This window comes from Mobula hypostoma, chromosome 7 (assembly GCF_963921235.1).
Source record: "Mobula hypostoma chromosome 7, sMobHyp1.1, whole genome shotgun sequence".
Taxonomy (NCBI): Eukaryota; Metazoa; Chordata; class Chondrichthyes; order Myliobatiformes; family Myliobatidae; genus Mobula; species Mobula hypostoma.
Window position 1 is genome coordinate 123,095,466 of NC_086103.1, and position 19,194 is coordinate 123,114,659.

The 19,194-nt window shown below is 40.8% G+C and overlaps 2 protein-coding genes across 28 annotated transcripts in view; one reads left to right on the plus strand and one right to left on the minus strand.

Moving 5' to 3' along the window:
* Positions 1-19,194, plus strand: part of picalma (phosphatidylinositol binding clathrin assembly protein a) — a 188,253-nt gene that overhangs the window by 162,264 nt on the left and 6,795 nt on the right. For all 27 annotated transcript variants that reach the window (XM_063053904.1, XM_063053906.1, XM_063053918.1 and 24 more), the window contains 2 exons: positions 4,079-4,138; positions 5,225-5,329. In XM_063053904.1, the coding sequence (XP_062909974.1) occupies positions 4,079-4,138; positions 5,225-5,329 (165 nt within the window). The remainder of the gene's footprint in view (positions 1-4,078; positions 4,139-5,224; positions 5,330-19,194) is intronic.
* ccdc83 (coiled-coil domain containing 83) overlaps positions 7,383-19,194 on the minus strand; it is a 115,818-nt gene continuing 104,006 nt past the window's right edge. Inside the window, exon 11 of the mRNA XM_063053934.1 lies at positions 7,383-8,045. Coding sequence (XP_062910004.1) covers positions 8,022-8,045 — 24 coding nt within the window. The 3' untranslated portion in view covers positions 7,383-8,021. The remainder of the gene's footprint in view (positions 8,046-19,194) is intronic.

Here is a 19,194-nt window from a genome sequence, read left to right on the forward strand (position 1 = left end):
CAACAGTTGGAGCTCTAGTAACGACCCTCTCTTCATCATTCGATCCCCTCTGACCACTTCGACCTGCCGCCTGCTGCCCGGTGGTTGACCAGATGCTCCACATGAGTCTGTCTCTGTCTCCATCTCCTCTCCTTGCCAAAGACCCTGGACCTCGGACTCCTGCTCGGGGTCTGACCCTGTTAACCAGCTCCCAGCACCTTGTCCACTCTCTCGCTCTCCATCGCGCCTTTTGCCCCAAAAACCCGCGCATCACAATAACTTACAGGCACACTAGAAAGAATAACATCTATCCCAATTGGTTCGTTTGCTCTCCTAGCAATAACATAACCCAAACAAGCTGCTAGCGGGAGAACTTTCTCAGCAGTTAACATAACAAAGAAGCCATTTTAATTATAACAAAACAAAGAAGCCATTTTAATTAGCCTATGCAGTAACATAAAAGAAGAAACCCCTTACATAAGTAAAAAGTTGTTAACCATAGCTGACCTTTCTGAAGGAATGGAATGAAGATGCAGAACACAGCTATTGGAGGAAATCTGAAATAAAAGAGAATGCTGCAAATACCCAGGACAGGTAATACCCAGGAGGTGTGAAAATAGAGGGGGAGAGAGAACAAATTTTTAAAGAAGACAGCAGAAATTACACCACAATAACAGCTGAAACGAAGGCAAAACTCTAAACTATAAAATGAAACAAATCATAGATTCCCTTTGGTACTTTTGTACAGGGTGTTGGCAAGTACAGAACACATTTCTGGTCACTTACGTAAGAAAGGATAGAACAACTTTGGAAGCATTCTAAGAGGGTACACCAGGCTAATTATGGTCAAAACAGTTGTCCTATCAAATGATTTGGGTCTGTATTCTTTAGAGTTTTGGAAGAATGAGTGCTGATCTTACTGAAATATAAGATGCTAAGGTGGTATGACAGATTTTGCTATGTTTTCACGAGTGGGGGAATCTCGAGCAATGGGAGCATAGTTTCAGGATAAGGGTTGGTCATTTAAAACTTGAGGTTTCTTGGAGACTGGTTAAACTCTGCAATTGTCTGACCCAGAGAGTTGTTGATGCTAGTTCATTAAAACTACTTAAAGTGGAGTGAATTTGGGAATTGAGGGCTGTGGGGATCTGGCACAAAGGCTTGGAATGGAACAGCCTTAATTATATTGAGGTTAGCTTGGGGCGCCACAGTAATATAGTGGTTAGCACAATGCTATCATATCTTGAGGCGTTGGAGGTTGGAGTTCAATTCCAACATCATCTCTAAGGAGAATGCGTGGGTTTTCCCTGGGTGCTTCTCTTAAATAAAGGCTGTGTGACTTTCTGTTCTTGTGTTTTTGTATGCCTGGCTGTCTTAACCCAAACATTTAGTTGGAATATGTGAGGAAGGAAGAAATCTGGTTAGAGTTTAGCTTGATGAACCATACCACTTTCTATCACCTGCCTGACTATTGAAATCTAAAAATTTGTTTATCTGAGATGATTATCAAATTATTCAAAGTAAAATGCCTCCTTAAATTATTGACAAAGGTGGCATGAAAGCTTTTCCACAGAAACATATAATTGTTCATACTGGAGAGCTTCTGTATCTAATTTACTTAATCAATACTGCTGCTGTTGACTTCTTGAGAACATAAATTCATACATTTTGCATCCCTTAAATTCTAGTTAATTCTACTGTGGATTTTGTAACAGCCGGTACAAACTTTTTACTTAAACTTTCATTTATTTTTCAAACCACATTGTCTTTGAGATGATACTGCACAGCTACTTTAACTCACAGAAGCCCATGTAATGAGGGAGTGTTGTTTGGGAGTTGCAGGATTTTTCCTGTGGCAAGAATGATACATTCAACATTCAGAATGATGTGTGGTCTGAAGTGGATCATGCTGATTAGTGGACCTGTGGTTTGGTTCCTCTTTTTTTGGCATAAATGTTCATAGGTTTATTTGGTGATATGAATAATGCATTTCCGAGTTGCTGCAGAGTTTCGTTTTAAATGTACGTTATAGCCATAATGGGGCTGCAGAGGAGCAACACGTATTTAAGATGATGAATGGAATGCTAGTTAAGTGAGTTGCTTTGCTCTGGATAGTATTAAGCTCCTAAGCATTGTTAGAATTGCAAGAGAATATTTCATTACATGTTTTACAGGGTACAAAGGCTTTAAAGAGTGAAGAGGTTCTGATCTGTCCTAGTAACACATAACAGGTCTGGTTCAGTTAGGTTTCTGGACTGTATTCATTCAAGATGAAGGAGTATCTGTGATGTTAATGCTATTAAACATTAAAGGCAGAGGTTTAGACTTTTGGAATTGATTATTATCTGGCACTAAGTCTTTCTTGTTACTTACCAGTCCAGAGTTTGCTGCAATTGTTTATAGACTGTCTCAGTAGTGATTTGATCCCATTCTGACAAATGTTGGGTTACTTTTTATGAGCAATATTTCCATCACACGTCTGGTTCCTTTTGTTTTGAATGAGAGCTGTGGTAACTCTTCATCCAAATGGTCCTAATATAACTTGAGCTTTAGAGTTTGCTGAAATAATACACTCGATAGTTTGAATATTGAAAATAAACCATAACTGAGCAATTCTTCGTTTGCTGTTGGTATATAAGGATAACTTGGCTGGAAGCACTACTATTTCTGGCAAAAGGTTTCAGTACCACAATTAGGATGTTGTCAGAGACCTGTGGCCTTTCAACTATCCAATGTTTTCAGTTGTTTCTTGATGTCAGGCAAAGTGAACAATTAGTATTGTAATGTTGGGATCTTCTAGAGTAGAAATAGGTGGATCATTCATGAAATTGTTCTGGATGTGGAAGGCTAAAAAATTACTTTCTTTCCGTACTGGGCTTGGTTGTTATTGAGTGTGGAGCTAGGAGTGAAACTTTCTTGTTTTCCTATTACGCAAAATTGAGTGTGGGTCAGCATAAGCATTAATGTCATTCCCAATCCCCAGCTTTTTTTCCCTGTAACCTCTCTCATGCTCATTAACACACCCAATTTCTCATGTCACCTAACCACAAAAAAGGCCAATTTATAGTGGGCAATTAACTGACAAACCAGCTTACATTCTTTGCAGGAGGAAATCAGAGCACCCAGGGGAAACCCACAAAGATATTCAAGACACATTTTTTCTCTATACATACACCATCCAAGATCAGGATCAAACCTGGGTCCCTGGTGCTGTATAGCTGCAACTTTCACTGGTTGTGTCAAACCTGGAGACATTTATTTTGATCCTTCGGTTCTGAGTGGTCTCTGTCTCTCTCTCTCTCTCTCCTTGAGTATGCCTATAGCCCTTTGGTGTCTCTTTGGGTGCACCAGTTCCTGGCATGTTTTTCTATCTTCATTTAGCCAAGATTAATCCCCAAGGTTGAATTTAATGATGGAGTGAAATGCTTTGAACTACAGTTATGCTGCTATCGTTGACCCAAAGTATAGCCTGATTTTGAGAAGTAAAGGCAGTGTTAATCTGCCACAGTACAAATCCCATACAGTGATGCTTTATGTTCATAATGATGGGACTTCTTCTGCATTACAGTTTCCAGTCACTCTACCATATATTCATGGACTGTGAAAGATTGACATAGGCAAATTTGAGTAGGTTTTTCTTGCTTGCATTGGTTTTCTCACCTCCTGCCATTAGTTGTAGTGGTTTGATAAAATTTGAACTCATGGTTAGATCATTAGACTGGGTCTCTGGTCTACCATTCCAGTAGCACAGACATTATGTTTGTGTATCTATTTTGTGATTCCAATCCTAGGTTCTTTGTTAATGAAGTTTTAAGGGATATTTTTACAATTTGAAACCTGTTGTGGAATTTTGAAAAACAATAAAAAATTCATTTTCTTCTATATATTGATTTGTTTGCAGTTCTGTGTGTTCAATATTTGACTACATTCCATTGTAAAACATGCATTTCTTTATCTTTTCTATACATTTTGCAAATTACAATGTACTTGACTGCATAATTATAGAACATATTGTCTTGGATTTGAAGATTATCTTTAAATGTATATTTGAAATTGTTGCATCTTCTTGCTATCTTATAATAAAGTGATTCTGATCTAGGCTCCTCCCATCATGGCTTACCCAGCCACAACGCCAACAGCAGTGATGGGATATGGCATGGTAAGTGCACAGAAGTGGCTTTTTTTTTATCTGATCTTTCACTCATTGCTCAACTTTTTTTATATGCTGAGCAAATGTTTGTAAAAAAAATATTTAAAACAGTCTTCAGTTCACTTGAGGTAAATGCTATTTAAAAAAAACAAGTTGTCATTTGCCCACATTACATGTGTAAGGTGTATCTTGTAACCTTGGTATTGTGTGAACTTGGTTCTCAAATGTTGGTGGTTCTCCTGTACACCTGTGCTGGCCAAAGGCTTTGCAGTGATCATTGTATTATCAGAGTATTCTTACCTATTATGAAAAGTCAATGTTTTCAGGTGAAGCTATGTCTTCTACTGTCTAAATCAAGACGTTAAGCTTTTCTCATGATCAAAGCTGAAAAGTTTGAGTGGGCACGTGGCCATGTGGTTAAGGCGTTCGTCTAGTGATCTGAAGGTCGCTAGTTCGAGCCTCAGCTGTGCCAGCGTGGTTGTGTCCTTGAGCAAGGCACTTAACCACACATTGCTCTAGTGTCTCTGCGAGGAGTGGCGCCCCACACAGACTTCCAATCTGCGCCTTGTAAGGTCTGCGCCTCAGGCCTCTCATGGTCTGAGTTGACGTTCCCTCCCCATGATCGAAGATTCACATTCCGATTTGATGAGAAAATCAGTGGGGTTTACTGAATGAGTGAATACTTAAGTGAGACTTTCTAAACTTCAGTCTGATTAAAATATTGGATGTATTTTTTAATTAGCAATATAAAATTTAAATATTCTAAGTCAAGTAACACCTGTAAAACGGGGGAATTTGTTCACTGAAAGTGGTCTGTATCAAGATTTTAAATTACATGAAGCCACGTCATCTGCTTATGCCTCAATAACCTCAAGGTGATTTTTAAAAATTATTTTTTCACATAAATTCTTTGAGAATGAATTTTATTACTGACTCAACTTTTTTGGGTAGTGATTTGTGAATTCCATAAGGGCTTATTTCCATTGCCTGAGTGGCTGTAATGCAGGGATCACAAGTAATCTTATCTTTGTGTAGGAGGTTAAACCATGTGCTTGAATTGTGATTTTTTTTTTTGTGTGGTTATTGCCTCTCTAGGCACCTCCAATGGGAGCTATGCCTTTGATGACACAACCAACGATGATGTACACTCAGCCAGTCATGAGACCATCTAACCCCTTCAGCTCTGTACCCGGTGCCCAGGTATTTTAGTTTTATGTATATAAAATAATTGTTCAAGCAAACTGATCTGTTTGACTATTTACTTAGCATTGAAATGCTACAAATACCTAACAATTGTGAAGAATTTATTTTACAATATCTTGTTTAGAATGTTGTAACATTGTACTTTGAATTTGTCAGTGCCTTTGAAATAGTGTAAGTAGTTATATGGCAACATTGTGCTTTTACTTACTATGACACTGGGTTGACGATTTTAAGTCTGCTACAAAGCTGCAAATTGCAAGGGCCATTTAAAAAAAATTACTCTTCATAATTAGTTAATTGCTAATAGTAACTGAAGAAATCTCAAACTCAATTTAATTTTCATTTTATAAGATTCTGAGTTTTGAGAACATCCAATTCCATAATTCTATATGCTTTCCCATGTAAGCAAATAACCAATGGCCATTTGAATACTCCAGTTTTTATTGTGTAATCTGCAAAGTCTTCATGCAGGGCAGTTCTATAAAATGCAAACTGTTGGGGCTGGTGGTGGGATGTGTGAAAGCTATCCTTCCACATGTTGGAACTTTGTATGTATATTTCAGGACATGAGAGGATGGTGGTGTTGATCTGAGCAGTGGAGAGTGGTACAGGGAGTGGGGTGATTATCTGTAATTTTCCAGTTGTGAATTTCTGACCTGTTCCAAATTGTACCATGAGCTATTCCAAATATTTTTACCATGAATTGTCTGTCTGCTTTAGTCATTGACAGGGTTTTGCTGTCCTTTATGTGCAGCTGCAGTGTTTTGCAGGTCATATTGAAATTGCATTATTATTTCTGCAAATCAAACCAGAAAATAAACAATTGAAGATGGAACTTAATGCAGGCAAGTGTGAGGTGTTGCACTTTAGTAGGACCAGCCAGGTTTGGTGTCTTGCACGTGAATGACAAGGCACTGAGAAGTGTAATTCTTTGAAGGTGACGTCATGGGTGGATAGGGTCGTAAACAAAGCTTTTGGCTCATTGGTCTTCATAAGTCAAAGTACTGAGTACAGGAGATGGAATGTTATGTTTGAAGTTGTTTAAGTTGTTGGTGAGGCCTAATTTAGAGTACTATGTGCAGTTTTGGTCACCGACCTATGGGAAAGATGTAAGTAAAGTTGAAAGAGTACAGAGAAAATTTACAAGGATGTTTCTGGGACAGGACCTGAGTTATAGGGAAAAAATGAATAAGTTGGGACTTTATCTGTGAAATGCACAAGACTGAGAGGAGCTTTGATACAGGTATACAAAATTATGAGGGGTATAGATAGTGTAAGTGCAAGCAGGCTTTGTCCACTGAGATTGGGTGAGACGAACTAGAGGACATGGGTTAAGGGTGAAACGTAAAATGTTTAAGGTGAACATGAAGGGAACTTCTTCACTCAGAGTGGTGAGAGTGTGCAATGAACTGCCAGTACAAATGGTGTCTGCGAGCTCAAATTCACCGTTTAGGAGAAACTTGGGTAGGTACATGGATATTAGGAGTATGGAAGGCTGTGATCCAGGTGCAGGTCGAAAGTAGGCATTTTAAATAGGTAGGCATGGACTAGATGGGCTGATGGGCCCTTTGTACTTTTCTATGACTCTGACTCTATAATGTTAAAGTAGAGCTCTTCTTTGGGCGGGTGTGGGCCATCATTAGAGCCCAACTAAACTAATGCAGAAACATCCATTCCTCTCCATCTATTTTACCACAACAAAGTGTGAGGCAGCTGGTTGAGAAATTCCTTTTCAAGCCATTCTAATATCAGAAGATACAATAGTGGTATTTCAATATTTTCTTGCAGTATTGTCTGTTGTCAGGATTTAGCAACATAAATATAGAAAACCTACAGCGCAATACAGGCCCTTCAGCCCACAATGCTCTGCCGAACATGTATTTACTTAGAAATTACCTAAGGTTATCCACAGCCCTTTATTCTTTTAAGCTTCATGTACCTATCCAGGAGTCTCTTATAAGACCCTATCGTATCTGCCTCCACCACCGTCGCCTGCAACCAATTCCACACACTCACCACTCTCTGCATGTGGGGGGAGAAAACAGCCCCTGACATCTCCTCTGTACCTACTTCCAAGCACATTAAAACTGTGCCCTCTCGTGTTAGCTATTTCAGCCCTGGGGAAAAAGCCTCTGACTATCCACACAATCAATGCCTCTCATCTTTTTTTTTAGATTATGAAGACACGTAGTCCCCTTTTATTGTCATTTAGTAATGCATGCATTAAGAAATACATTATTTCCTCTGGTGTGATATCACAAAACGCAGGACAAACCAAGACTGGAAAAACTGATAAAACGCGTAATTATAACATATAGTTACAAACAGTGTAACAATACCATAACTTGATGAAGAAGTCTGTGAGCACAGTAAAGTTCAAAGTTTCTCAAATGTCCCACATCTTACGCAGACAGGAGGAGGAAGAAAAACTCTCCCTGCCATACCTGACCACAGTCCGACTCTGAGTCATCCGAAAACTTTGAGCTCTGATCAGCTCTCCAACACCGAGTACTGAGTGGCATCTCTGCGGAACGATTCGACCTCCTTCTGAGTTGCCAAAAGCAGGCAAGGCCGGGGATTTTGAGGCCTACCCTCTGAAAGATTCCTGACCACACAGTAACGACAGCAGCGGACGGGTGTTTCAGAAATTTCTCCAGATGTTCCTCTGTGTTTTCACGTCCATTCTCCATCAAATCAGAATTGTCCACGGCTCCTATTTAATAGATACAATATCATCTTGTACACGTCTATCAGGTTACCTCTCATCCTCTGCCACTTCAAGGAGAAAAGGCCGAGTTGACTCAACCTATTCTCATAAGGCATGCTCCCCAATCCAGGCAACATCCTTGTAAATCTCCTCTGCACCTTTTCTGTCATTTCTACATCCTTCCTGTAGTGAGGTGACCAGAACTGAGCACAGTACTCAAGTGAGGCCTGACCAGGGTCCTATATAGCCATAACATTACCTCTCAGCTTTTAAACTCAATCCCGTGGTTGATGAAGGCCAATGCACAGTCAACCTGCGCAGCAGCTTTGAGTGTCCTATGGACTCGGACTCCAAGATCCCTTGATCCTCCACACTGCCAAGAGTCTTACCATTAATACTATATTCTGCCATCGTATTTGACCTACCAAAATGAGCCACCTCACACGTATCTGGGTTGAACTCTATCTGCCACTTCTCAGCCCTGTTTTGCATCCTATCCATGTTCCGCTGTAACCTCTGACAGCCCTGCACAGTATCCACAACACCTCGAACCTTTGTGTCATCAGCAAATTTACTAACCCATCCCTCCACTTCTTCATCTAGGTCATTTATAAAAAAAACACGCAGAGAAGGGGTCCCAGAACAGGTCCCTGAGGCATACTACTGGTCACCGACCTCCATGCAGAATATGTCCCCTCTACAACTTCTCTTTGCCTTCTGTGAGCAAGCCAATTCTGGATCCAGAAAGCAAGGTCCCCTTGAATCCCATGCCTCCTTACTTTCTCAATAAGCCTTGCATGGGGTACCTTATCAAATGCCTTACCGAAATCCATATACACTACATCTACTGCTTTAACTTCATCAATGTCTTCAGTCACATCCTCAAAAAATTCAGTCAGGCTCGAAAGGCACGACTTGCCTTTGACAAAGCCATGTTGTATTCCTGATCATATTATGCCTCTCCAAATGTTCGTAAATCCTGCCTCTGAGGATCTTTTCCATCAGCTTACCAACCACTGATGTCAGACTCACTGGTCTATAATTTCCTTGGCTATCTCTACTCCCTTTCTTGAATAAGGGAACAACATCTGCAACCCTCCAATCCTCCGGATCCTCTCCCGTCCCCATTGATGTTGCAAAGATCTTTGCCAGAGGCTTAACAATCTTTTCCCTCGCCTCCCACAGTAGCCTGGGGTACATCTCATCCAGTCCCGGAGACTTATCCAACGTGATGCTTTCCAAAAGCTTCAGCACATCCTCTTTCTCAATGTCTATATGCTCAAGCTTTTCAGTCCATTAAGTCATCCCTACAATTGCCAAGATGCTTTTCTGTAGTGAATACTGAAGCAAAGTATTCATTAAGTATCTCTGCTATTTCCTCTGGTTCCATACACACTTTTCCACTGTCACACTTGATTGTCCTATTCTCTCACATCTTATCCTCTTGCTCTTTACATACCGTAGAATGCCTTGGGGTCTTCCTTAATCCTGTGCACCAAGGCCTTCTCATGGCCCCTTCTGGCTCTCCTAATTTCATTCTTAAGCTCCTTCCTGCTAGCCTTATAATCTTCTAGATCTCTTATCATTACCTAGGATTTTGAACTTTTTGTAAGCTTTTCTTCTTGGCTAGATTTTCAACAGCCTTTGTAAACCATGGTTCCTATACCCTACCATCCTTTTCCTGTCTCATTGGAGTGTACCTATGCAGAACGCCATGCAAATATCTCCTGAACATTTGCCGCATTTCTGCCATAGATTTCCCTGAGAACATCTGTGCCCAATTTATGCTGCCACATTTCTGTCTGATGGCTTCATGTTTCCCCCGTACTCCAATTAAGCGCTTTCCTAACTTGTCTGTTCCTATCCCTCTATAATGCTATGGTAAAGGAGATAGCATTGTGATCACTATCTCCAAAATGCTCTCCCACTGAGAGACCTGACCAATACCAGATCAAGTACAGCCTCCTCTCTTGTAGGTTTACCTACATAGTGTCAGGAAACCTTCCCGAACACACCTAACAAATTCCACCCCATCTAAAGCCCCTTACTCTAGGGAGATGCCAATCAGTATTTTGAAATTAAAATTTCCCACCACAACAACCCTGTTATTATTACACCCTTCCAGAATCTGTCTCCCTATCTGCTTCTTGATGTCCCTGTTACTATTGGGTGGTCTATAAAAACACCTAGTAGAATTATTGACCCCTTGCTGTTTCTAACTTCTACCCACAGAGACTCGGTAGACAATCCCTCCATGACTTCCTCCTTTTCTGCAGCCGTGCCACTATCTCTGATCAGCAGTGCCACGCCTCTACCTCTTTAGCCTCCCTCCCTGTCCTTTCTGCAACATCTATAGCCTGGCACAATAAATAACCATTCCTGGCTCTGGACCATCCAAGTCTCTGTAATGGCCACAACATCATAGCTCCAAGTACTGATCCACGCTCTAAGCTCATCCGCTTTGTTCATAATACTCCTTACATTAAAATAGACTCATCTCAAACCATCAGTCTAAGCGCGTCCCTTCTCTATCACCTGCCTATCCTCCCTCTCACACTGTCTACAAGCTTTCTCTATTTTTGAGCCAACAACCTCTTCCTCCATCTCTTCAGTTCGGCTCCCACCCCCTGGCAATTCTAGTTTAAACTCTTCCCCAATAGCCTTAGCAAACCTCCCTGCCAAGATTTTGGTCCCCCTCGGTTTCAAATGCAACCCGTCCCCTTTGTACAGGTCACACCTGCCCCAAAATATGACCCAATGATCCAGAAATCTGAATCTCTGCCCCCTGCACCAGTCTGTTAGCCACGCATTTATCCTCCACCTCACTCTATTCCTATACTCACTGTCGCGTGGCACAGGCAGTAATCCCAAGATTACTACCTTTGAGGTCCTGCTTCCCAACTTCCTTACTAACTCCCTGCAGTCTGTTTTCAGGACCTCCTCACTTTTCCTACCCATGTCATTGGTATCAATATGTACCATGACCTTTGGCTGTTCACTTTCCCACTTCAGGATGTCGTTGACACGATCAGAAACATCCTGGACTCTGGCACCTGGGAGGCAAACTTCCATCCGTGTTTCTTTCCTGCGTCCACAGAATCGCCTGTCTGACCCCCTAATTACAGAGTCCCCTTTTATTGCTGCCTTCTTCCTTTCCCTACCCTTCTGAGCCACAGGGCCGGACTCTGCCAGAGGCGCAGCCACTGTTGCTTCCCCCAGGTAAGTCAACAACTCCCCCCCCAGGTAGGTCATCCCCCCAACAGTACTCAAGCAGGAGTACTTATTGTTAAGGGGGACAGCCACAGGGGTACACTCTTGCCCTTCCCTCTCTTGACTGTTACCCACTTATCTGTCTCCCGAGGCCCCGGAGTGACTACCTGCCTATAGCTCCTCTATGTCACCTCACTTCCCCTGACCAGATGAAGGTCATCAAGCTGCAGCTCCAGTTCCCTTACCCGGTCCCTAAGGAGCTACAACTCGATACATCTGGTGCAGATGTGGCCTTCCGGGAGGCTGGGAGTCTCCCAGACTTTTCACATCTGACACCCATTTCAGAACACTGGCCTCACAGACGTACTTCCTGTTTCTGTTGTTCACAGTTAACCTACCTGGACTCGACCAGTTATCACGTAAGCGCCATTGAACCAAAGCCCTCCTACTCTGTCGCCCACTACTCCACTGCCCGCTCTGTAAAGTTCTGTCCTTTTAAACTTCACGCCGGTCTAACTCGTTGACGTCCATACACTTGCGCAGTCGACCTCGATTAAACTGCTAAAGAAAAATCTGTCTCCTCTTAAACTCTTCGCGCCGGTCTAACTTGCTGACTTCCACACGCTTGTGCAGTCGTCCCTTGTCTTTTATTTTTTTCATTCTATTCTCTTCTACTGCTTATCATAAATCTGCACTCAACTTGCAAGCTGAGAGTTTGTGATGAAAGCTTTGCTGTTAGTGATGCTGCAGGGTACAGCAGTACATGTAAGTACCTGGACTACTCTTATAAAGAGGAAACTGGAAGGTAATTAATACCTAGATTACCTAGATTATAATTTCTAGATAATCATCTCTGGATTTTTTATTTTGTTCAAAAAGTTAATAGCTCTCTTTTGACCCTGAAGAAAATATCCAGAGATGTGGAGGCTTGTGGCGAAGATTTCTATTATCCTAATGTCATTTGATTCCCTGCATTAGCTAAAGGAATTTGGTGTTGTCAAGCAGGTTTGAACTGGCTGTTTGACCAAAGAATCTTGAGATAGTAAATCAGGAAGTAAAAATTGCCACTAAGTTTGGATATATTTCATGGAGAGGGATTTGATCTTTTAAAACAAAATGGACCATTTGATATAACATCAGGGGAATACCTTAAATAAGTAATTGAACGAATTAGATTCCATATTGGGTTAGATTATGCAGTCATTACTGTACATCTTGGAACTTGTACTTACAGCTCAGTGAACATAATGTAACATGTTCAGGATTTTGTTTCAATCTGAATAGTTTGTTCTTGTAAGTTTACTGGTTCTGTTACTGGAAAAGATGTAGCACTGCACACTATGGATGAACAAGGAATTGCTAATATCACCTATGGGAGACTCTCACACGTTATTGGGGGGGGGGTCACTGTTGGATTCCTACAAAACTCCAAATATTACTTTCTGTAATGTAAAGCTGCATAATCTGCACATCCATCAAGAAATCTGAAGTGGGAAAGTTCTTTATTCTCTCATGAATTCCATAAGAATAAATTTTATATCATATCTAATTTTTGGGGTAATTATTTATAAATTCTGTAAAGGTGAATTTCTGTTACCTGAACAACTTTAATGTGGGGGTCACATATATTGATTTTTCATGATTAACATGACGTGGCTGTCATATTTCCCCGATTTAGAATAGAATTTTGTCACTTCAAATCATGATTCATTATATTACTGATAAGGCAGTGATTGTTGATGTGAAGATGGGTAAAACTAGATATTTTTGGGCAGAGCTGATAGTTTTCTGCTTGTGTTCATTGTTTTAAAATTAACAGTTTTTTTGGACATTTTCCTGGTCGTTGCTCTTCAGCTGCAGAATTAAAAATGTTTATTTTCTTTCTGATTTTCTTTGACCCCTTTCTGAGTAATGCTTTACTACGTAATGGATCTTTCCAGATGCCAGTCAAATGTGTTTAACAGCAATGGTGGAGTTAAGTTCTGCCTCTTGCTACTTTTCCCGACGGGGGAAATCTGTAACTTGGTTTTTAGCAATGAACCAGGGTATTAATGTTACTTGTACAGTTACTTATACAGTCTTTTTCAAGGATGAGTGGCACAGTGCAGTTGTGAGTGTAGCAGAAGTGAAGCACAGTTTCAAGAATAGTCAAATGAGTATTGTGATACAAGTCGACCTTCACTAATTCAGCACCATTGGGATCTGAGGAGTGCTGAATTAGTGAAAATGCTGAATTACAGAAGTATCACATTAGGCAATAGCTAACCTTCACTAATCCGGCACCATTGGGACCTGAGGGGTGCCAGATTAGTGAAAATGCCGAATTACAGAAGGATCACATTAAGCATAATCAGTGCCAGATTACAGGAAGTCGGATTAGTGAAGGTCTACCTGTATTGTTAGAGACTGAGGGGAGACTTCATAGAAGTTTATAAAATAATGTGTATTTAATGTTCAGTATTATCTGAGTAATACTGTAAATATATTTGATTAAGCATTCTTTGTCTAAATAATTACAGGTTATTTGTACAAACCCCATTTCCAGAAAAGTTGGGATATTTACCAAAATGCAATAAAAACAAAAATCTGTGATATGTTAATTCACGTGAACCTTTATTTAACTGACAAAAGTACAAAGAAAAGATTTTCAATAGGTTTACTGACCAACTTAATTATATTTTGTAAATATACACAAATTTAGAATTTGATGGCTGCAACACACTCAACAAAAATTGGGACAGAGTTAAAATAAGATTGAAAAGTGCACAGAATATTCAAGTAACACCGGTTTGGAAGACTCCACATTAAGCAGGCTAATTGGTAGCAGGTGAGGTATCACGACTGGGTATAAAAGTAACGTCCATCAAAGGTTCAGTCTTTGCAAGCAAGGATGGGTCGTGGCTCACCCCTTTGTGCCAAAATTTGTGAGAGAATTGTTAGTCAGTTCAAAAGGAACATTTCTCAGCGCAAGATTGCAGAGAATTTAGGTCTTTCAACATCTACAGTACATAATATTGTGAAAAGATTCAGAGACATCTCAGTGCGTAAAGGGCAAGGTTGGAAACCACTGTTGAATGTACGTGATCTTCGAGCCCTCAGGCAGCACTGCCTAAGAAACTGTCATGCTACTGTGACAATTATAGCCACCTGGGCTCGGGAGTACTTCGGAAAACCATTGTCGCTCAACACAGTCCGTCGCTGCATCCAGAAGTGCAACTTGAAACTGTATTGTGCAAGGAGGAAGCTATACAGCTATGCAGAAACGCTGGCGAGTTCTCTGGGCCCGAGCTCATCTCAGATGGACCGAAAGACTGTGGAACTGTGTGCTGTGGTCAGATGAGTCCACATTTCAGCTAGTTTTCCGAAAAAACAGGCGTTGAGCTCTCCGTGCCAAAGATGAAAACGACCATCCAGATTGTTATCAGCGAAAGGTGCAAAAGCCAGCATCTGTGATGGTATGGGGGTGCATCAGTGCCCACAGCATGGGTGAGTTGCATGTATGTGAAGGTACCATTGACTCTGAGGCGTATATTAGGATTTTAGAGAGACATTTGTTGCCATCAGGTCTTCCCGGGACGTCCATGCTTATTTCAGCAGGATAATGCCGGACCACATTCTGCACGGGCTACAACAGTGTGGCTTTGTAGACACAGAGTGTGTGTGCTTGACTGGCCTGCTGCCAATCCAGATCTATCTCCTATTGAAAATGTATGGCGCATCATGAAGAGGAGAATCAGAGGACGGAGACCACGGACTGTTGAGCATCTGAAGTCTTATATCAAGCAAGAATGGACAAAATTTCCAATTGCAAATCTACTACAATTAGTATCCTCAGTTCCAAAACGATTAAAAAGTGTTATTAAAAGGAACGGTGAAGTAACACAATGGTAAACATGCCTCTGTCCCAACTTCTGTTGAGTGTATTGCAGCCATCAAATTCTAAATTTGTGTATGTTTACAAAATGCAATTAAGTTGGTCAGTAAAACTATTGAAAATCTTTTCTTTGTACTTTTGTCAGTTGAACAAAGGTTCACGTGAATTAACAGATCACAGATTTTTGTGTTTATTGCATTTTGGAAAATATCCCAACTTTTCTGGAAATGGGGTTTGTACAAACAAATTTCATAAATTATTGTATAGTGTAGTATACTATTTAGCATAGTATGTGTATAGTGTCTAAAGTAAACACCAAGTTAGACTCTTATTTCTCGGGCTCCTGTCTTTTTCTTCAAATTAATTTTATGTTTTGGACTTATAAAATGTAACAGATAGATGGGGTAAAAAGGCAGAATCTTTTCCCTGGGTGTGAATGTCAAATCGTAGAGGGCATCATCATCATTTAGGTGCCTTGCTGTTCAGTGTGGGCAATCATGTCTCTTCGTCCATCACGGTCTCTGACCCTCCGAATTGTAGTTGTTGCCTCACCTGTTTCTAACCGTGATGTTATTCCATCTATCATTTTCATGCTCTGTCTGCCTCCGCTTTTTCCTTCCAGCTTTCCAGTTGTAACTAAATGTAGGAGTAGGAGTAGTCATTGTCATCATACTTCATTGATCCCGGGGGAAATTGGTTTTTGTTACAGTTGCACCATAAATAATTAAATAGTAATAAAACCATAAATAGTTAAATAGTAATATGTAAATTATGCCAGTAAATTATGAAATAAGTCCAGGACCAGCCCATTGGCTCTGGGTGTCTGACCCTCCAAGAGAGGAGTAGTAAAGTTTGATGGCCACAGGCAGGAATGACTTTCTATGATGCTCTGTGTTGCATCTCGGTGGAATGAGTCTCTGGCTGAATGTACTCCTGTGCCCAACCAGTACATTATGTAGTGGATGGGTGACATTGTCTAATGTCTCTCTTCTCATGATGTGTCCAAAGAATTTTGATTGCTGTTTTCTGATTTTTTTTTTAAGTAATGTATGTTTTGTTTTTGTTCTCTGTAAAACTTCTTTGTTGGTTATCCTATATGATGTGCATAACATTCTTCTGAGGAACCACAGCTCTACTGCATTGATTCTTTTTTCCATTGCATTTGTGATGGTCCATGACTTGCAACCATACATCAATATAGGAAGAATGTAGCAGCTGAGAGTTCTAAGGCGGATGTCAATTGCTATTTTCTTGTTCGTTAGGATGTTTCTCACTTCTGTAAATGCTGTTCTTGCCATTGTTATTCTTGCTTATATCTCTGTTTCGCATTTGCCATCAGATGTTACCTGTGATCTAAGGTACTTGAAGTTGTGAACTTGTTTCAGGATTTCAGTTCCCAATACGATCCTACAGTTTGGGATATCAGGTTTCTTTGATATTACCATTACTTCAGTTTTCTTTTTACTTAAGGTTAGGACAAGGCTTTCACTCTGTGTTGATGGTAGATACTAGTTTCTGTAAATTTCCTTCACTGTTTGCTATCAGTACTGTATCATCTGCATAGCGGAGGTTGTTGATATTGTATCCTCCTATACTTATTCCAGGTAGGTCTTGTATGGTTCTCATGATATTTTCACTATACAGGGAGAACAGGTCTGGTGATAGAACACAACCCTGTCTGACTCCTTGCTTTATTGGCTGATACTGACCAATCTCGTTGTCTATCTGTGTGGCTGCACTTTGTTGCCAGTAGAGATTCCTGATTATTCTTAGATCTTTTCCGTCGATATTACTAACTTTAAGCATTTTCATGATGACTTGGTGTTTCACTGTGTCAAAGGGTTTTGTGTAATCAATGAAACAGAAGTATAGGTCTTGTTGTACTTCTATTGACCTTTCAATAATATTCCTGAGAATACAAGTGGCGTTTGATGTTCCCCTGCCTTCGACAAAGCCGCACTGTTCTTCACTGATCTCTGGTTTAATTTTGTTTCTTATTCTGAGCATGATGATTCTAAGTAGAATTTTTGTGAGGTGGCTCATTAAACTAATTGTTCTGTGTTGTCCACACTCTGTTGCACCTGGTTTCTTTGGCAGTGCAATGAATACTGTCTTTAAAAGGTCTTCTGGTACTTTGCCACTGTTGTATATTCTATTCAATAAGATTGTTAATTTCTCTACACCAAAATCTTCTAGTGCTTCATACAGTTCAACTGGAATGTTATCTGGTTCTGGTGATTTCCCCTTTCGTATTTTCTTCATAGTATGTTCCACTTCTTTCAGTATTGTTGGGCCCTCGTTGTTGTTGCCAATATCAGAGTTGTCATGATCATCTCATATCCCCTTTGCCAATCATCTGTCCAGCTCTTGGCTCCATCCCTCCCCCTCCTGTCTCCTATCATTTTGGATCTCCCCCTCCCACTTTCAAATCTCTTACTAACTCTTCCTTCAGTTAGTCCTGACGAAGGGTCTCGGCCTGAAACGTCGACTGTACCTCTTCCTAGAGATGCTGCCTGGCCTGCTGCATTCACCAGCAACTTTGATGCGTTGTCCGAGTTGTCCTCTCAGTTTTTGTCGAGGGCATAGGACATACAAAAGGCAAGAGGGAAAAGTTTAAAGATGATATGAAAGACATGTTTATTTACACAGAAAATGGTAAGTGCCTGGAATAGATTGCCAGGGGTAATGGTGGAAGCAGGTCTGATGGTGATATTTAAGAAACTTTTAAATAGAAATACAAATATGCAGAAATAGATGGATATGGTGCAGGCATAAAGGACTAGTTTCATTGGCATTGTGTCAGCTCAGGGATGGTCTGAAGGGCCTGTCAGTGTACTCTTATGAGTACATTTGGCAGTAGAAATCCTGGGGTTGTTCCCTCCCCCCCCCACCCTCCCCCTAGTCAGGCATTTCTATTGCCCCCAGCTGCTGTCAACTTTATTATACGCCAGTAATTGAGCACTTTATTTACAGTTGTACTCTCAATGGCCACGTTAGTAGGTACACTGTACACCTAATCATTAATAAAAATATCAAATAAGCCAATTATTGGCAGCAATACAGTCCATTAGAGCATGCAGACATGGTCAAAAGTTTCAGTTTCATTCAGAGCAGACGTCAGAATGGGGAAGAAATGTGATCTGTGTGACTTTGACTGTAGAATGATTGTTTGTGGCAGACTGTGTGGTTTGAGCATCTCTGAAATTGCTGATTCCCAGAGATTTTTGAGCACAATAGTCTCTAGATGTGCAAAGGATGGTGTGAAAAACAAAAAAAAAATCCAGTGAGCAGCAGTTCTGTGGGTGCATCTTTGAATACGCAACATGTCGAACCCTGAAGTGGATGGCTGTAGCAGCAGAAGATCACACTGAGTTCCACCTGTATCCCTGTTACTATTGATGGTGAGGACGTGGATGTGGTGAGGACCTACATGTACCTGGAGGTGCACCTGGATGACAGACTTGACTGAAGCACCAACACAAAGGCTGTGTACAAGAAGGACCAGAGTTGCCTCTGTTTCCTGAGGAGGCTGAAGTCCTTTGGAATATGCAGGTCTCTCCTTCACATGTTCTACCAGTCTGTTGTCGCCGGTACAATCTTCTCTGCGGTGGTGTGCTGGGGCATCAACACAGGTGATGCCGAAAGGCTGGCTGTGTTTATCAGAGTCAAACTGGACACACTGGAGGCCATGGTAGAACAAAGAACCCTACGGAAAATCCTGGCAATTCTAGGCAATGTTTCTCACCCTCTGCACGCCACCTTGGTTGAACAGAGGAGCACTTCTAGTGATAAACTAAGCAAACGGTGCTGCTCATTACCCTTGGCCATTAGATTCTATAATGAGGCTGGGGAAGTGATGACACCCTCCTGTTAAGATTGTTTTGGTAACTTTTTTTATCATTCTTTGCACTTCTAATATTTATACCCGTGCACTTGTAATACAACTGTGACACTGTAATTTCCTGTGGGAAAAATTAAGTATCTATCTATCTATCTATCTATCGGCTACTAAGTGTACATGGCATTTAATAACTGACGAATTAGTGGAGTCTGACAGTTGCATTTAAGTTC